The following is a 20,940-nucleotide window of genomic DNA, read 5'->3' on the forward strand; positions in this document are numbered from 1 at the left end:
GTTCCAAACTCAACGATAGGTAGTTCCTTATCTTGGCGTGGCAAGGCTCCGGTCTCACTCCGGCAGTTGAACTTGATGGGGATGCAGGCGAGGCTTCAGAAGGAAGAGGAAGGAAACAGTCCAGCAGTGAATCCTTGATTTGAGAGGTATTTATGTGCCTCAATTAAGGAACCCAATGGAACAAGTGAAAACAGGAAAACCTGGATTAAGGAATCGACGGACCAGACGGTGAACCAGAATGCGGACATCACGGACCGGACCCCCCCCGCCCCATGGGAGCCTCTTGGCGACCTAACAGACTTTCCTGGACTATGGACGACCCGGGCAGGTATTCAACGGGAGGGAACACAGGATGGTGAGAGTTAAATAACAGTGTCTGCGTCGCTGGGTCCATGTATAACTGGACATTTCTGTTATTCTTCAGTGTCTGTGTCTTGCAACAGTGTCTGTGTTGGTTCGCTCCCAACACCCCCTTATAACAGATATATTTGAATGCTGTCATCAGCAAACAAGAAACAGCCAATCGCAACACCTTCAAGTAATAATTGGAAACTTCAATCAGGCTTGTATGAAGAAAGCTCAGCCCAATTATCATCAACATATGACCTGCAGCACCAGGGTCCCAACACACTTCACCACTGCTATACTATGATTGGGACTGTCTACTGTTTCATGCCCAGACCGCATCTTGGGAAACTTAATCACTTGGCTGTCCTCCTCCTACCTGCATACAGGCAGAGGTTAAAGAGCAAGGCTCTAGGAATAAGGACAACAAAGAGGTGGTCTTCGAGGTTAGACAAAATCCGGCTGATTTGTACCATAATGACAAATTCTCACTCAAATTCAGGAAGTCCAAAGAACTGATTATTGATTCAGAAAGAGAAAACCAGAGGTCCATGAGACAGTCCTCATTGGGGGCTCAGAGGTGTAGGTCAGCAACTTTGAATTCCTCAGTATTATCACTTCAGATGATCTGTCCTGGGTCCAGCACAGATGTGTCATTAGAAAGAAAGCACAACAGTGCCTCTACTTCCTTAGAATGACATCTAAAACTTCAACCTACTTCTATGGATGTATGATGGAGAGCATATTGACTGGTTGCATCACAGCCAGGTATGGAAACACCAATGCCTTGAACAGAAAATCCTACAAAATGTCATGGATACAGCCCAGTCCATCAAGGGTAAAGTCCTGCCCACTATTGTGCACGTCCACAAGGAGTGCTGTCGCAGAAACTACATTCATTTTCAAAGACCCACACCACAAAGGTCATGTTCCCTCCTTGCTGCTGCCATCAGGAAGAAGCTACAGGAGTCTCAGGACACACTACAATACCAGGTTCAGGAACAGTTATTACCCCTCAAACAACAGGCTCTTGAACCCGAGGGGATTATTTCACTTAACTTTGTTTGCCTTTATAAATGAACTATTGGGTATGGTCTTTCATGGATTCTGATCTGTTTCTTGGATTTACTGTGTATGCCAGGGTTGCATATAGTGCGATATATGTACTTTGATACATATCAAATGCAGAAAAAAGGAAATTATAGACCAGTTAGTCTGATTTCAAAGGTTGCGAAGACGCTGGAGTCAATTAGGTATGTGGTTTCATGGTATTTGGAGGCACATGATAAAATAGGCCAAAGTTAGCATGGTTTCCTTACGGGCAAATCTTTCCTGAAAAATCTGTTGGAATTCTTTGAAGAAATAACAAGCAGTATACACAAAGGGGAACTGGTGGATGTTGTGTACTTGGATTTTCAGATCTTTGAAAAGGTCCCACACATGAAGCTGCTTAACAAGAGCACATGGTATTACAGGGAAAATACAAGCTGGATAGAGCATTGGCTGATTGGCAGGAGGCAAAGAGTGAGAATAAAGGTAGCCTTATCTGGTTGGCTGTTGGTGACTAGTGTTTCACAGTGCTCTGTGTTGGGATCACTTCTTTTTCCAATATATGTCGATGATTTGGATAAAGGAATTGATGGTTTTGTGGCTTAGTTTGCAGAGATAGGTGGATGGGCAGTTAGTATTGTGAAGCAGTTGGGCTCAGAAGAACAAACAGATTAGGAGAAAGGGGAAAGAAGTGGCAGATGAAATGCAGGACTGGGAAGTGTATGCTCTTGCACTTTGGAAAAAGAGATACAAGGGTAGTCTATTTTCTAACTGGAAAGAAAATTCTGATCTGAAAGGGACCTGAGAGTGCAGGATTCCCTGAAGAGCAATTTGCTGGATAAGTCTGTGGTGAGGAACGCAAATGCAATATTAGCATTCATTTTGAGAGAATTAGAATATTAAAGCAAGAAGGTAATGTTCAGGCTTTTTAAGGTGCAGGTGATGCTTTATTTGGTCTATTGTGAGCAGTTTTGGGCCCCTTATCTAAGAAAGGATGTGATGACATTGGACAGGGTTCAAATGAGGTTTATGAAAATAATTCTGGGATTGAAAGGCTTATCATACGAGGTGCATTTGATGGTTCTGGATCTGTACTTAAAAAAATTCAGAAGAATGAGGGGGATATCTCATTGAAACCTATTAAATGTTGAAAGGCCTCAATAAAGCAGAGATAGAGAAGATGTTTCCTGTGGGGATGGGGAGTCTAAGACCAGAGGACACAGGCTCTGAATAGAGGGATGTCCATTTAGAACTAAGATGAGAAGAAATTTCTTTAGCCAAAAAGTGGTGAATCTGTGGGATTCGTTGCCACAGGCAACCACGGAGGCCAAATCTTTGCGTATATTTAGGCAGAGGTTGATAGATTTTTGATTAGTCAGGACATGAAAGGATATGGGGAGAATGCAGGAGATTGGGACAGAAAGGGAAATAGATCAGCTATGATGAAATGTTGGAGCCAAATGGCCTAATTCTGCTCCTATATCTTATGGTCTTATGAACGTGAGTGTCAAGTTCTGATAGCAAATGATCTCAAGGGACCATTTATCTCAAAACATAATGGTGGGGGTAGAAGCAGATCAGATAAAGTGATGCCTGAGAACAAAGATACAAAGGAAAAAAGAAAAACCCCATTTAATTTTTTTGTAGATGGTTCTTCATCAGTACCGGATGGTGAGAGGAGAACTGGGTATGGAATCTATGTGAGGATGAATATGGTCAGGAAATGTGTAGTATAGCTTTAAACTTACCAAACACCATGCGTGTACAAGCAGAATTGGCAGCTGTAGTGTATGTCATTAACCACCCAGAACGTTTTCCACCTGGGTCAGTCATACACTCCGATAGTATGTACGCTTATAAAAGCCTTACAGAACATTTGCCACTGTGGGAAGCAAGAGGGTTTGTTTCAGCTGGCAGGAAGTCCCTCTATTCTGCTGCTCTATTGCAGTACATATTTAAAGATGCAAAAGGAAAAGAATATGGAGTCAGAGAGGTGAAAGCTCACTCTCAGTTATCCTGAGGGGAACAGAAAGGCAGATGAATCAGCAAAGTAAGAATGGTAACCCCAGATTGGGGAGATGAGAAGGCAGAAGGAGCAGCAGGTTATAGTAATGGATTTAATAGAGTAGCAGAAGGATGATGAAGAATATTTTACAATGATAGAAGGAACAGGATCAGAAATATACAAAGAGCACAAGGGAGTGCATGATAAAGATGGAGTACTGCTATATGAAGGTAAGTTCCAGAGGGAGGACGAAACCAGATGATCCACTGGTATCATGATCTATGGATACACCTAGAAGCTGTAAGTACCATGGAAAAATAAAGGAGGAATGCTGGTGGTTTAGGATAAAGGATGAGGTGGAGCACTGTGTCAAGAATTGTTTTATCTGTACACAACATAATCCTGATAGAAATGTGAAAAAAGGAGCCCTCCAACACACCAGACCAGTGGAAGGGTGTTGAACTAATTTGCCAATAGATTACGTTGGACCCCTGCCACCCACCACAAGAGGGTACAAATATATTCTTGTGGTAGATACTTTCACCAAGTGAAAGAAAGGTTCCTGACTGAGACAAACACGGCCAAAGCCACTGCAAAAATCTTATCGGAAAATATGTTTATTCACTGGGAATTACCTCAGAGCATAGAATCAGATCAAGGCACATATTTGACAGGCCAGACAATGCAAGATGTCTTGACACTTTTTTATGCCTGATAGATCACATTCTAATGGAATTGTGGAAAGGATGAATCAAACCAGAAAAAAGACCGCCATATGGTGCAATAACATGGAACAACATGGCAGGTAGTTTTTCCTTAAGGAATACAATCGATAGGTTACACCTCTAATAAACTCATGACTGAAAGAGATTTGAGATAACTGGAGGAGTTGTTAGGATTAGATCTGTCAGAACCTAAAACTGATGGGATTGTGTCTGAAAAGTGTGTACAACATTTGGAAGAGACAGTGAAGGAAGCCAATTATGTGGCAGCCTATCAGAGAAAGAAACAACAACAGAATAAAGCCTACCTTGACTCAAGAGTCAGGGCAAAGAGTGATTAGAATACACCAACCCACCACCTCAATTTTAAATCCAAGGTATTCAGGGCCACATGAAATTACAGACAAAGCAAGTCCATCAAGGTACAGGGTACTGATTTCTCCTGATAGATGTGGATGGTACCTAATCAACCAGTTGAAATTGATGGTGGAGAAACAGGAATGTTGTAATCTTCAGCATGTAACCATTGATATACATGCTGGTACTGATTTCGGAGACGATATTTGATGTACGTGGCAGAGCTGATTTGCATGTTTGATGTTGGAACACCTGTTCGAAGGAGATTGTGATGGATGTGACGAAGAGGGAGCTTTTCCGTTCCGTCATCCTGAGAATCAGGGGGGTTTTGTCAAAAAAAAACAAAGAAAAGGGAAAATAAATGAAGAAAGATGAACAGCTTGAGTCCAAAGACAATTGGGAGCCTGGATTGTAAGGGCTAGAAAATCAGATAGAAAATATGGATTTAAAATAATTTAAGATTGAAACTGAAAATAAGAGCAGAAATTACCCTTTTATGTTACAGGTTTAATTTGTCATTAAGAGAATAATGCATTTTGTAAGTGATGGAATTAACCATGACTGGGGCCATGGCTGGTTGCCCTGAACTACTGCAGCAGACAAACAGGTCAATAATGATGTTGTTACTTGGGAAATATTCAGAAATCAAGAACATTTTTTCTCAATGGACACAAGTAATACAGGCTAATAAGGGAGAAATAGAGGACTCAAATTTGTATTATGCTCAGGCAGATGGTTTGATATGTTGGACAAAACAGGTATTCTAGAAGTTACAAAAGTACAGTTCTTATCCAATAAAATTCTAGAGGTGGCATTATCAAGCCAGATGGAATAATCATTTGTCAGTTTTCAAGTCCATTTAATTCAACAATCTTTAGGTGATGAGGGCCACGGTAAGATTGCAGTTCTCAGGGATGATACCCATGTGAATATTGAATGGGGCAGTGATTGATACAAGAGGTAAATTGATTGGAATGGCCATACCAAGCATTTCTGGAAGGTTGCTTCCATCATTGTAAACTGTCCACAGGAGGATCTGGTACATGGGGAGAGGAGAAAGAAAAGGAACTAAGGAACATGGGTAGAGTTTCTGTTAGGACCTCGGCCCTTTCAGAGTTTTCAAAACTACTAGAAAACTGACCACCCCACAACCTCAAAACTACACGAGAGCCTAAATGTAGTGAGACGCAGCATAACACAAAGGGGGTAGGATTAGTGTTAGAAGATGTGGGGAAATTTGTCACTTGGGTACCAGGATACCAGCAGAAGCAGGCAATTTTTAATCACCTACAATGAGACAATTATTGCTCATCTTCTTGGGAGTCAACCTCGCATAACTGAGTTTCAACCAGTTAAAAATAGGAGAAGACTATTGGGATTCATGGGAGCAAATTATGCATTGGGGTCACCACAGTCAATTCCCTGAGATATAGCAGAATGAGAAAACCAGAAAATCAGGTTGACAGTGTTGTTAGGAAGGCATATGGTGTGATGGCCTTCATCAATAATGGGACTGAGTTCAAGAGTCGTGAGGTAATGTTACAGCTGTGTAAGACCTTATTTAGACCCCACTTGGAGTACTGTGTCCAGTTCTGGTCACCTCACTACAGGAAGGATGTGGATACCACAAAAAGAATGCAGATGATATGTACAAGGGTGTTCCCTGGATTGGAGAGCATGCCTTATGAGAGTAGGTTGAGTGAACTTAGCCTTTTCTTCTTGGAGCACCGGAGGATGAGAGGTGACCTGATAGGTGCATAAGACGATGAGAGGCATTGATCGTATGGATTGTCAAAGGCTTTTCCCAGAGCTAAAATGGCTAACGTGAGGGGGCATTTTTTGAGGTACAAGGGGTTTGTCAAAGGTAAGTTTTTCACACAGAGAGTGGTGGGTGCATGGAATGCACTGCCAGCGACAGTGGTAGAGGTGGATAGAATAGGGTTTTTTAAGAGACTCTTAGATAGGTACATGGAGCTTAGAAAAATATAGAGGGCTATGCAGTAGGGTAATTCTAGGTAGTTTCTGAAGTAGGTTAGATGGTTGGCACAACATTGTGGGCCAAAGGGCCTGTAATGTGCTGTAAATTTCTGTGTTCTACGTTCTAGTCCCTTCAGCAGAAAATGTGGGATATTACTGGAGGAAATTATCAAGATCAGATACAAATTAATCAAATTGGTCATGGTGTATCCCAACTAACTCTGGATGCCCTTAAATTTCAGAAGCCCCTTCAAGATGCAATGAATCAGATTATTGACCACATTGACCTCATTTTTAAGGAAAGGTATAAAACTGACATCTGTGCTACACATGCTAGTTGGTTGCTCACTATGATTGACACAAATTTATTATAACGATGCACATCAAGTACGAAATTTGGTCTTAGATGAGCAAGTAAAAGAATGGAAATAATTTAACCTACCCCATGAAAACAGTTCACTATATGGGCAAATATCATGAGAAGACTTGGACATCCTTAAGTGACCCGCCAGCACATGCTACAGTTATGAACGGTACTGGGAAAGAGATAGATTTATCAAATTACTATCAAGAGTGAGACCACTGGGGTTGCCGATAGTATAAGGATTACCCCTTAGTAATAATGATCAGAGAGAATCTGTATTTACTGACAAGTATCTTTATTGTCTCAATTAAAAAGTACATGAATTTACAAAACCAAATACCTGTGTGCACACCTACTACTTTTCCTTGACCCCCCATGATCAGTCAAACAACTTAGAAGATAATATCCAGGAAAGGAGTTTACGCTGGTCATGTGCTCCTTGTGGTCCCACTCCAGTTTCCTCGTGTTTGTGGGATCCTCCACATCCACAATATTTAGTCTCTGCAGAGTTGTCACACCTTTGCATTCAAAGCTCCTTACTTTTAAAAAAACACTTCATATTAGTTCAAATGTTGCGGTTCCATCCCATCACCTTGTTGGCTCTGGTCCAGGGTACAACCAACATTACTCTATGGTCTTTGCCCTCAGCCCCGTGCCTTTTGTTCTTTTCAACTCTTCACTGGTTCGAAGCAGTCAAACCAGGTGATCCAGGTGCTGAGCCTTCTCCTGCAAGCCTGTCACTTTACATAATACATAGCTACTTTTCTGAGAATGGTCGCAGGTTAGCAGGTCATCAGCTGAGACTCCTTGTGTCCACATTCAATTGGTCTGATTAAGTTATTCCAGAGCAAGAATTAGTTCATTAAACAGTTCACAAAATCGGGGCTGCAAGGACAGTCTCACAAAATTCATTCCTGTATACTGATTTTCACTCTTTCTGACCAAAACCCAGAAGAAGTGACAAGAAACAACTTACTGTATGAATTGTGGTTTCAGTATTTAAGAAAATTGTTTATTGCCTGTTTTGTCTGTAAGTAATGAGTCTTTTTTGCTGTCTGTATTGGTGGGACAGACATATTATATAGCAACAACAGCCATGAGTTATATCAACGGATGGAAACAGTGTCTTTTGGAAAGTCACAAAGTTGCCATTGGGAGCATGAATTTAGATCTGACTATTAGAGGATCAACTTTGTCTCAGCCATCACGGTAACGAAGGAGACCGTCACAATCAACCTTTGTGGGACTATGTTGTTACCGAGATTCCACTGATTCCTCACTTGACTGCAGACGAGTTGTGGAGGCGGCAATAATCCATCAATGGAATAAACACACAGTAATTAAGAAACACGCTGACACAGCAAATGAAATATTGAGTGAAGCTGCTCTCTAGCCATCATTTTGTGACCTGGTTTTGCTTGGCTCAGTCAGTATTTTGAAGTAGACACAATGATACTCCAAGTAATCTTCTGGAATAGAGTCATTTCAAACAAGAAGTTATTTGTAAAGTGTTCTTTGGTATGATATAACATGCAGGTTTGTGAATGGTGGGGTCAGTGTCTACCCTGAGTGATTCAAGCTGGTTACTGGTTTAGTAACTGTATTAGAACGAGGAGACATAAATTATCACTTATCACTTGCAGAAGAGAGCAATAACTGGATGCTGGCTTGGACCAGAGCCAATAAGGTGACACAAGCCAGTAAGATTCCCTCAAGCCAACGAGACTGAATTGCACAATTTGAATTGGTATGATAAGTGAATAAAAATGAGAGGCTTCGAATGCGAGACAACGATAACTCTGAATAATAATCATGGCAGATACGGGTATGAGCAACCCCATACCAGACATGTAGAGACTGGACTGGGACAAAGAGGAATGCCTGACCAGCGTAGACTGCTTTACCGGGTATTATCTTTTCTATTCCTTGACAATTCACATGCTTGTTAGTTGAGACAATACAAGTACCTATTAGTAAATAAAGATTCTTTCTATGCCCAAATAGTTATTGATACTATGAGGTAACCCTTGTTAACAGAACTTTGAATAAATTATCAGTCCAGAAGAAGAAGTTAACCAATGGAAGAGCATGACCTTTCATGGAAGACAACCCCATGATCTGAGCATACCACAGGTTGACAAGGAAGTATCGAACTCCTGGCTCAAGGTGGGAGACCTCTTCCCAGAAACAGAGAGGTTCCTTGCAGAAATACAGGACCAGGTGACTAACACAAAAAATTATCAAAAATACATAATTAAAGATCAACACATTCCAGAGGATAAACACAGAATATGCCAAGAGAAACCAGAAACAACTGAACACATTACAGGATCCTGCAATTTCACTCAATCTGATTACTTACACAGGTGCAATCAAGTGGCAATCATCATTCACCAAAATCTTGCTTTAAAATACAAACTCAGAAAACACACCATAACTAACTATAAATACAAACCTGATCCAGTTTTAGAGTCAGAAGCCTACAAATTATATTATGACCAAACTATTATTACAGATAGGACAATCCATAATAACCAGTCGGATATAGAAGTAGTGAAAATTACCCATGAAGTTGAGATGAGCAGGGAATATGGAGATAACAATCAAAGTCATTCTTACTTGGTCCAGAGATTTAATGGATGAGAACATGTCAGGCATAACTGCAGTCAGTTCATCATCTTCTTCAGTCTGCAGAGCCATGCAGGAAACTCAAGGGAGAACTCTTCACCCACAGATGGTGACTATTTGGAACCCATCACTGCTGGTGGCGCAGTGAGATCAGCGCCAGGCTCGAGAACGTAGGTTCCCGAGTTCGATCCAGTGACAGACTCTCTCCATCCGCGCTGGGTTGATGTCGAGCTCGCAACTCGGCCTCGTAAAATAATACTGTGAAATGGCTGTGCGAGGAGCGGTGCCCCACACAGCCTTTCGAACTGCACCTTGTAAGATATGAAAATGCCCGACTCTGGCCTCTCAGGTCTGAGTTGACGTTGTCGTCACCATCATCATCACCACAGGGACAGCGAGAGGTGAACAGCAGGGATGGATTTGAAAGGACTGTTGTAGAACAGAAACACTGGCAGAGTTGACTCCCTACTCTATACTGGGTGTGTTGTAGAATCATTTGGCACCCGAGACAGAGTTTAAAATAGAACTGATTTTTTTAATCACAGATCCAGAATATGAAACTCCAGTCCCATTAAAGGTGAACATCAGCAGAAGAAACTCCTCCCATGCCCAGTGACCAGGGTGCAGAACTGGGTGTGATGAGCAGCAGCCATAATTGCAGAGTTCAACACCGACAGTCACTTTTGAACTTGCCTCTGGATTCAGCAACTGTGATGGTTAAACATCCAGCAAGCAGCTTATTTCAACTTCATCCCCAGTGTGAATTTGGTAGTGCACCACAAGGTCGGATGACTGAGTGAATCCCTTCCCACAGTCTGAGCAGGTGAATGGCCTCTCCCCACTGTGAACTCGCTGATGTACCTTCAGTTGAGAAGACTGAGCAAATCCCTTCCCACACACAGGACAGGTGAACGGCCTCTCCCCAGTGTGAACTCGCTGATGTACCTTCAGATCAGATGACTGAGAGAACCCCTTCCCACAGTCTGAGCAGGTGAATGGCCTCTCCCCAGTGTGAATGCGCTGATGTACATTCAGTTGAAATGACCGAGCAAATCCCTTCCCACACACGGAACAAGTAAACGGCTTCTCACCAGTGTGAATTGACTGGTGAGTCTGGAGACTGGATGACTGAGTGAATCCTTTCCCACAGTCTGAGCAGGTGAATGGCCTCTCCCCAGTGTGAACTGACTGGTGTATCTGTAGGTGGGATGACCGAGTGAATCCCTTCCCGCAGTCTAAGCAGGTGAATGGCCTCTCTCCAGTGTGAACTCGCTGATGGACCTTCAGTTGAAATGACTGAGAGAATTCCTTCCCACAGTCTGAGCAGGTGAATGGCCTCTCGCCAGTGTGAACTGACTGGTGTCTTAGTAGACTGGATGACTGAGTGAATCCCTTCCCACACACCGAACAGATGAATGGCCTCTCCCCAGTGTGAACACGCTGATGTACCATCAGTTGAGACGACGAAGTGAATCCCTTCCCACACACAGAACAGGTGAATGGCCTCTCCCCAGTGTGAACTGTCTGGTGTATCTGTAGGTGGGATGACAGAGTGAATTCCTCCCCACAGTCTGAGCAGCTGAATGGCCTCTCCCCAGTGTGAAGTGACTGGTGTTTCTGTAGATGGGATGACTGAGCGAATTCCTTTCCACATTCTGAGCAGGTGAACGACCTCTTTCCTCTGTGAACTCGCTGATGTACCTTCAGGTGAGATGACTGCGCGAATCCCTTCCCACACACAGGACAGGTGAATGGTCTCTCCCCAGTGTGAATTCGCTGATGTACTGTCAATTGAGATGACGAAGTGAATCCCTTCCCACACACAGAACAGGTGAAAGGCCTCTCCCCAGTGTGAACTGACTGGTGTATCTGAAGGTGCGATGACTGTGTGAATCCCTTCCCACAGTCTGAGCAGGTAAATGGCCTCTCCCCAGTGTGAACTCGCTGATGGACCTTCAGTTGAAATGACTGAGAGAATTCCTTCCCACATTCTGAGCAGGTGAATGGTCTCTCTCCAGTGTGAATTGACCGGTGTCTCTGGAGGCTGACTGACTGAGTGAATCTCTTCCCACACAGAGAACATGTGAATGGCCTCTCCCCAGTGTGAACTCGCTGATGTACCTTCAGTTGAGATGACGAAGCAAATCCCTTCCCACACACAGAACAGGTAAACGGCCTCTCCCCAGTGTGAACTGACTGGTGTGTCTGCAAGCTGGACAACCGAGTGAATCCCTTCCCACACAAAGAACAGGTGAATGGCCTCTCTCCTGTGTGAACTGACTGGTGTCTCTGTAGGTTAGATGAGTAAGTGAATCCTTTCCCACAGTCTGAGCAAGTGAATGGCCTCTCCCCAGTGTGAACTGACTGGTGTGCCAGCAGGTTAGATGACTGAGTGAATCCTTTCCCACAGACTGAGCAGGTGAACAGCATCTCCCCAGTGTGAACTGACTGGTGTGACTGCAGTGCGTCACAAGGTTGGATGACTGAGTGAATCCCGGCCCACACACAGAAGAGATGAACAGCCTCCCCCCCCCCCCCCACTGTGAACTCGCTGATGTACCTTCAGTTGAGATGATCGAGCAAATCCCTTCCCACAATATAATCAAGTGAGTGGTCTCTCCTCAGTGTGAACTTGCTGGTGTTTCTGCAGGTGGGATGAGTGAGTGAATCCTTTCCCACTGTTCTCTCAACTGTCTGACAATGTATCAAGTCAGATGTCAGACGTAGTGAATCCCTCGCACAATCAATGCAGTTGAAGAGCTTCTCTCTAAGGAACAAATGCTGGTGTGTTCTCTGCACCCGGTTCTAGTGGATTTCACTGAGTTACAATAGAAAATGTCATTTCAGACACAAAGCACGTTTTCAGCTGGGACAAGACACTTCTTCATCTCCAGGGATCTACAAGATATATCAGTGTTACAAAGGAAATATCTGGACAGAGACAGCAACGCTGACGTGTTCCTGTGTTGGGAATCCTGTTCACAAATTCTTTGCTGTTTCCAACCTGTAAAAAGATTTAGGAAAGACATCAATGGGTGAAGGACATTTCAGATGAGATAATTTTAGTCTGCATGGTTAGCTCTGACATCACACTATAACAGTAAGTTTCAACCCGGGTTGGGAGAAGAAGTCATCTTCTAACTGGGCATGGATCAGGCATTGGGACTGACCATCAAATTCTCTGACAGTCTTTCTGTCTGTATAAAAATGGGACATTTCTACCCGTCTTCAGTCTGTGACTTTGCTCAGTTTGACTCTCTCCATTGGTATTATTCACTGTTCCCCCTAAACTGTGTGACGGGACAGTAACTGAAATGCTCTCGTGCAGAAAGCCTTTGCTGCTGTATAGCTGGAATTTTCTTTTTTATAATGCAAGTGCTGCACAGTTTTCAGGCTGTACAGAAATTTCCTGTGCAGCTGTAAAGAAAAAAGCAAAAGGAACATTGGTATTATTTCAAGTTCTGGTCATGTCCCAAAGTGCTACAAAGAGCACACGATATTACACGGCTGATTCTGCAGACTTTCTGATCACTCTGACCCCTCCTAGTGTGATTGACCCTAGTGAACTCATTGATGGCAACGCCAATGAATATGAAGGGGAGGCAGCAGTCTTTCACATTGGAGTGAGACACTTTAGTGATGTGAAATCTACAGGTCACTTGTTACCCAGGCCAAAGGTGTTTGATATAATTATGTACCCAGAGAGAACGGATAGAAGAGTCCAGAACAAGTGGAGAGAGAATAAATGTATGTTTCCTTCCCCTCCCCCAAGAACTAAAGCGTATAGAAGGATTCTGTGTTTTTTTTCCCCCACAGAGTTCCTAATCCCTGGATTTGGATGGCTGGAGCTCGGCAGTGTCTGAGAGACCCGTCCGCTCTCATTCCCTCAGCAGAGATCTCCCCGGGCCCGGGTCTGAGAGAGATGGGAAAGATCGGGACTATCCCGGAGTGCGGGACCACGGTGTATTCGGAGCTCAGAGCAATTGTCCCTCAGTCGGGGCGCGGACGGCGGTGACGGTGAAACTCCCGCCCGGAGCCCCGATCCTACCTGCCGCCGATTCCCCAGAGCCCTTTGTCCGCTGAGCGCATGCGCGATATCCGGGGATCATCTGGTACCATTGCGCCTGCGCACTGCCGGCGAATTCCGAAGCGCGGAGTTTTCGGGGTAGCTGGTAGCGCCCTCAAGTTCAGGTAAGCAGTTAAAAGTATTTACAAGAACTGCTTCCACGCCGCAAGCCTCCGAAATAGTCAATGGTGTTATGTAGAAAAATCAGCAGCTACTTTAACACGGCAAACTCCCACAAACAATATACCTGTATTCCATATCAACAGGGGTTCCGTACGTCAAGTGTCAATGTCCAATCCACCTATAAATGCAGATACAGCGGTATGCAAAAGTTTAGGCACGCCTGGTCAAAATTTCTGTTATTGTGAATAGTTAAGTCAGTAGAAGATAAACTGATCTCCAAAAGTCATAAAGTTAAAGATGAAACATTCTTTTCAACATTTTAAGCAAGTTTAGTGTATTATTTCTGTTTTGTACAATTTTAGAGTGGGAAAAAAAGGAAAGGAGCCCTATGCAAAAGTTTGGGCACCCCAAGAGATTTGAGCTCTCAAATAACTCTTACCAAGGTCTCAGACCTTAATTAGCTTGTTAGGGTTATGGCTTGTTCACAATCATCGTTAGGAAAGGCCAGGTGATGCAAATTTCAAAGCTTTATAAATACCCTCACTCCTCAAACATTGTCCCAACAAACAGCAGCCATGGGCTCCTCTAAGCAGCTGCCTTGCACTCTGAAAATTAAAATAAATGATGCCCACAAAGCAGGAGAAGGTTATAAGAAGATAGCAAAACATGTTCAGGTAGCTGTTTCCTCAGTTCATAATGTAATTAAGAAATGGCAGTTAACAGGAACGGTGGAGGACAAGTTGAGGTCTGGAAGACCAAGAAAACTTTCCGAGAGAACTGCTCGTAGGATTGCTAGAAAGGAAAATCAAAACCCCCGTTTGACTGCAAAGGACCTTCAGGAAGATTTAACAGACTCTGGGGTGGTGGTGCATTGTTCTACTGTGCAGCGATATTTGCACAAATATGACCTTCATGGAAAAGTCATCAGAAGAAAACCTTTCCTGCGTCCTCATCACACAATTCAGCGTCAGAAGTTTGCAAGCCATCAACATTTTGGAAACAAGTCCTGTGGGCTGATTAAGTTAAAATAGAACTTTTTGGCCACAATGAGCAAAGGTATGTTTGGAGAAAAAAGGGTGCAGAATTTCATGAAAAGAACACCTCTCCAACTGTTAAGCAGTTAACTATGGATTGATCATGCTTTAGGCTTGTGTTACAGCCAGTGGAACGGTGATCATTTCATTGGTAGAGGGAAGAATGAATTCAATTAAATACCAGCAAATTCTGGAAACAAATATCACACCGTCTGTAATAAAGCTGAAGATGAAAAGATGATGGCTTCTACAACAGGATAATAATTCTAAACACACCTCAAGATCCACAATGGACTACCTCAAGAGGCGTAAGCTGAGGTTTTGCCATGGCCCTCTCAGTCCCTCGACCTAAACATCATCAAAAATCTGTGGATAGACCTCAAATGAGCAGTGCATGCAAGACGGCCCAGGAGTCTCACAGAACTAGAAGCCTTTTGCAAGGAAGAATGGGTGAAAATCCCCTAAACAAAAATTGAAAGACTCTTAGCTGGCTACAGAAAGTGTTTATTTGCCAAAGGGGGTGTTACTAAGTACTGACCATGCAGGGTGCCCAAACTTTTGCTTCGAGCCCTTTTCCTTTTTTGTTATTTTGAAACTGTGAAAGATGGAAATAAACAAGTTTTCTTGCTTAAAATATTAAAGAAATGTGTCATCTTTAACTTTATGCCTTTTGGAAATCGAGTCACCTTTACTCGCTTAGCTATTCATAGTAACAGAAATTTTGACCAGGGGTGCCCAAACTTTTGCATACCACTGTATCTAGTAGAACAGATTCTGCACTTGCCGGGAATACAGAGCAGCACGCACAAATACAAAGTCCTGGAGGAACTCAGCAGGTCAGGCAGCATCTAAGCAGAAGAATAAACTGTCTAGGCATGGGGAAGTGTCTTGGCCCAAAAATGTCCTCTGTTTATTCCTTTGCATAGATGCTGCCTGACTCATTGTCCCTCCAGAATTTTGCATAAATAAAGAACAGTTTTTCAGTCAGTTTCCAAATGTTGCTAATCTTTCATTTGTAGCCATATCCTCCTGGTCTGATTCCCCCCCCCCCCCACAATGTAAACTCCAGACTCCACAACTTTCTGGATCCTCACTGTGCTGATCGTGTTGGCCCTTCTTTGGTTTTTGACCCCGCTCCATCGAAGATTCACCCACTATTCTGCTCTCATACTTTAGAGGAGAGTGGTGTTTTGCAACAATGGAGCTGCGTGAGGCACAGCCCTTTGAAATCAGTGAAAATGACCCATGACTTTGAAAAGACAGAGGGAAGAAGGAGTTTAACCACACATTGTGCTGGCCCATAAGCCTGAGGAACAAGGAATGACTGGGTCAAACCACAGTGAGCTCAGCATGTTATTCAGTCTGGAGAATATCAAGCAGGGAATACAAGGGAATCCTCTTTCCCCACAGAGTGCTGACCAGTTGCACCCTGTCATCACAAGGAATGTGAGAGGTGAACAGCAGGGATGGATGTAAAAGGACTGATATGGAACAGAAACACAAGCAGGGACCAGTTGGACTGAGTGGCCTCTACTGTACATTGTGCCTGTGCCAGGGACAGTGAAAACCTGAGACACAGGAGCTGAAATAGAACTGATTTATTTGTCACAGATCCACAATATTAAACTCCAGTGGCATTAAAGGTGAACATCAGCTGAAGAAAATTCTCTCATTCCGCTTGCCAATCTGGGTGTGATGAGAAGCCACAATATCTGCAGAGTCGGATGTTAACAATTAGTCATGAAATTGCAACTGGATTCAGCCACAATGATGGTTAAAAATTTAACATATAGTTTATTTGAGCTTTCTCCCTGATGTGAAGTTGCTGGTGTTTCAGCAAATGTGATGATTGAGTAAATCTCTTTGCTCACTCAGGACAGAAGAGTGGCCTCTACTTATTGTGAACTCACTGGAGCATCACAATGTGGGTTAATGGAATGAATCTCTTCCCACACATGGAACAGGCGAATGGTCTCTCCCCAGTGTGAACTTGCTGGTATGATTGTGTGAATCCCTTCCAAACTGAGAGCCAGTGAATGACATCTCACTGCTATCAACTCTCTGGAAATTCACCAGCTCAGATCACGGACATATACCTATATTCGGGTTCTCCATGCTATGGCTGGTGTGCTGTCTTCCAAACATCTCCTTCTCTGCATTCAGGGATCGGTGGCATTCAAATGCTGGTGAACAGACAGACACAGCGAATTGATGAGTGGTTGTGTTTGAGATACCCATACTCAAATTCTTTGTCTTTTCTACCTTGTAACAAGTTTACAGTGGACGTCTGTGGGTGAAGAACAGCATTTCAGTTGAGATAATTTTAGTCTCTATGGTGACATCTCATGTCACACTGTTACAGTGAGGCTCAACACAGTTTGGAGGAACAACACGTTATCGTCTCACTGGACACAGTTCAGGCATCTGGACACAACGAGTCAGCAATGCCATTGGCCCTCAAGAGTAGGTGATGATGCTTTCTTGTTGGAGATTGACTCTGTGTGGTGTGAATGCCACTGGCCACTTGTTACTCAGTACATTGTTACGTACCCGGAGAAAACAGAAAACAAACGTGGTCTCAGTGGCAGATAGTCAGAACCACAGGATGCTGAACAAAGTGATTTCCTGAATGAGCAAAGGTGACACAATGATTTTGTCGACTGTCCATTACTCTCCAGAGACGCTTCCTGACCCACTGAGTTCCCCAGTGTTTTGTGAGTGGCTGGAATAAGTGGGTCGATTTCACTGGAAGGAGGTAACTTTTGGAATACCCTAGGGATCGGCTCTTGGCCACAGTTTTTGACCATGAGGAGGGAACAAGATGTGAGATGTCCAAGTCTGCTGATGACACAGAGACAGTGGAAGGAAATCCGATGATGACATTGTGATTCTGCATCAAGTGGTTCAGAAAGCAGATGGCACTCTGGCCTTTACTGCACAAGGAGTGGAGTTTAGGAACAGGGTGGTGTAGTTCCCGTTGTACTCGTTGTTGGTGAGGATATATCTAGAATTCTGTGCATGGTTTTGCTCCCTGAGCTGAAAGAGACAGTAAGAGTAACATTGGAGTCAGTCCAGAGGAGATTCATCAGAGAAATTCCTGGGTTGAAATTCTGGGATTCTATGTGTGAGTGAACAATCTCTGGGATTCTCTGGCACTGAGGGTGGGGAGGTCAGGTCACTGGGAATATTTGAAGTGGAGATAGATAAATATTTAAGGGAGTGAAGACCTGAGGGGAAGGGTGATGGAACACAAGCTGGAATCATCATAGATGAGTCATAATTGTGGTGAATAACAATAAGACATAGGAGCAGAAATGGGCCATTCGGCCCATCACATCTGCTGTGCAATTCCATCATAGTTGATTAATTATCCCTCTCATTTCTATTTCCCTGCCTTTCCCCATAACCCTTGATGGCCCGACTAATCAAGAACCTATCAACTTCCACTTTAAGTATAGCAAATGACTTGGTCTCCACAGCCATCTGTGGCAATGAATTCCACAGATACACACTCTCTGGCTGAAGAAAGTCCACCTCATATCTGTTCATCTTTCTGAGGCTGAACCCTCTGGTCCTAGATTCCCCCATTATAGGAATCATCCTCTCCATATCTATTGTTGGCCTTTCAATATTGGCGAACCCCTCATTTTTCTAAACTTAAGCAAGTACATGCCCAAAGCCATGAAATGCTCCTTATGCATTAAAACCTTTCAGTCCTGGAATCATTTTCATGAACCTCCTCTGGATCCTCAACCCCACCCACCACCGACTCGCGACTCCAGAACAATCTGTTACACCTACCCCTATGTCTGGTATGCCTCAATCCCCTCCTCCAAATACCCTGAAACACCATCCTCAATAATGGACACTAACATCTTCCCAACCACGACATCAGGCTAACTAGACTATAATTTTATTTCTTTGCCTCCTCCCCTCTAAAAGACTGGAGTAAAACTTCCCATTTTCCAGTCCTCTCGAACTGTTCCAGAATCTAGTGATTCTTAATCAGCCTTCAGTAATGCCTGCACAATCTCTTCAGTGACCTGTTTCTGAACCGTAATGAACGGAGCTCATCACCGTCAGTATGGGAGAGAGATGGAGGCTGCCAGGAGTTCACACTGGATAAGATAAGTACAGAGCTATTATTGTGTTTTCTTGTAGATATCATTTTATAAATATTGGTATTTTTCTTCTGACTATTTTCACTAATTTTTGATTTACCTAATAAACACCCTTGCACTAAAGTGCTAACCGACTGCAGCCATTTTCTCTTTAGTCACGACCTATGTTTCTAACACATGCCTTTTCTATCTCCTATTGTAACAGATCGTACCTTCCCCAGAAAAGATTCCAATGATCTAGAAATCCGAAACCATACCCCCTGCACAAAAAAACCTTGTGGTTTCTACGTGACATATAAAATAATCAAAAACACTTAAGGATATGACATTATCAAAGAGTATATATTCTTCAAAGTATTCATAGGATTATGTCATGGTTAGGCAGATTAGTAAGCACATTTACGTGATTTGAAATATTCTGTTAATGATCGACTTTAAAACAGTGGAAAAAAAATGTAAATTATGAAAAGGCATATTAGTATGAATAATATGACTTGATATTAATATTGAGTGACCCCAGCTTCCGAAACTTCAATGACTCCAATCAAAGAAATCCCAGCTGTCACTGCAAAGTTCTAAGTAAATTTATTATCAAAGAACAGATTTGTCACCATGGGGCTGAAGAGGGGAGAAAGGATCCCCCATGATAAAATGGTGGAGCAGACTCGATGGGTGAAATGGCCTAATTCTGCTCCATCTTATGGTCTTATATCCAACCCTGTGATTTATTTTCTTGGGGGCATATTCAATAAATCCAATGACCATAAACATTTAAAGGAAGACTGTACTGTTGGAATCGGTTGTTTTGTATGCTTCTGAATTAATGCAAGACGAACTCCAGTTTCCACCCAATTTGTATTTTTCACAATATTTGCTGTTTTATCTCCACCTACTGGTGGGAAAGCGATATAGCAGTTACATAATGGTTCATCACCCTTAATTTTTCATTGGGTAAGTGACACATGATGCATGTGCTCTGACTGTGTGTCTTGAGTGGGCTCTTTGATCTTGATTGGGTCCTTTTATTTTAGGGATGTGGTATTATCTGGCGTATAGAAGTGCAAGTGGTTGGCAAAATTGCCACCTTTGCTCCGTACTTTCTCAGCTCTTCACCTAGTTTCACATGCTCTGAAGCTGTTCCTTTGTTTAAACTTTAACAAAAATGATCCTGAAGAAATAAGTTTTCATTCATTTTTGGACTCCGAAAAGAACGCGTGAAACAGAAAATCTTCGAGATCCCACCAGTGTGCAAAAAACAACGAACTGCAAATAAATTGATGTATTTTCAGTTTCTTCTTTACAAAAATAATCAGCCAATGTATTTACAGTAAGTCTTCAAACTCATCAGGTACAGTACTCTGGAGATGTCTTAAGCACATATATATAGCTAGGATGCCTAAGACCTTTGCAAAAGTGGGGCACCCGGGAGGGGTGCGGGGCAGGTGGCAGAGATGGAGTGCCGAGAGCAGAGGGTGGTGCAGATGCAGACACACCCAGCCCTGAGACACCAGGAAAGGTTATTTGATTCCAAACAATTGATCATTACAGAATGTCTCTCTGGTGCTTGGTGCTTTCTGCTCCCTCCCGTCCTTCCTCTTTTCCCAAACCATTATTCCCCTGTACCTGCCCCCTTCCCACTCAGTCCACACCAGAGACCTATATTAGAATAAGGATTATCATCACTTACATATGTCCTGAGATTTGTTTTGCAGTACAGTGCAATAGGTACAATTACCACAGTACTGTGCAAAAGTCTTAGGAACCCCAGCTATATATTTGTGTGCCTATAACTTTTGCACAGTAATGTTGATAAGTACAACACCCCTTGCCTGTAACTGCTAAAAAAGGGTTTAATGCCATATCATTTTGAAGAACCGTCTTGCACATGGCAACCATTTCTGTTGTTACCTTTCCCATGTTGCACAGGGTGACTGAGGAGAACCCAAGTGCTGGACACTGGCACATCGACTGAGTTGGGGATGCTGGCATAGATGTGAACGTAGAACAGCAAAACGGAGGAATCTTGACAAGGAGACGGGATTTAGAAACATAGAAAATAGGTGCAGGAGTTGGCCATTCGGCCCTTCGAGCCTGCACCGCCATTTATTATGATCATGGCTGATCATCCAACTCAGAACCCCGCCCCAG

General features: G+C 43.2%; 1 protein-coding gene and 1 pseudogene across 1 annotated transcript; one reads left to right on the plus strand and one right to left on the minus strand.

The window, feature by feature from the left end:
* The window catches only part of LOC140202036 (uncharacterized), a 93,567-nt pseudogene that overhangs the window by 39,989 nt on the left and 32,638 nt on the right, over positions 1–20,940 (plus strand).
* Positions 6,587–13,522, minus strand: LOC140201548 (uncharacterized). The gene is made up of 2 exons (XM_072265832.1): positions 13,497–13,522; positions 6,587–12,452 (listed from the first exon to the last, which is right to left on the minus strand). Exon 2 carries the CDS (start codon positions 11,876–11,878, stop codon positions 10,166–10,168), a length of 1,713 nt encoding a protein of 570 aa, XP_072121933.1. The 5' UTR covers positions 11,879–12,452; positions 13,497–13,522; the 3' UTR covers positions 6,587–10,165.

Source organism: Mobula birostris, chromosome 8, assembly GCF_030028105.1.
Source record: "Mobula birostris isolate sMobBir1 chromosome 8, sMobBir1.hap1, whole genome shotgun sequence".
Lineage (NCBI taxonomy): Eukaryota > Metazoa > Chordata > Chondrichthyes > Myliobatiformes > Myliobatidae > Mobula > Mobula birostris.

Bases quoted from the DNA above. Each gene is read 5' to 3' on its own strand.
- LOC140201548 (XM_072265832.1), bottom strand. From the start codon at position 11,878: ATGCTGTTCACCTGCTCAGTCTGTGGGAAAGGATTCACTCAGTCATCT.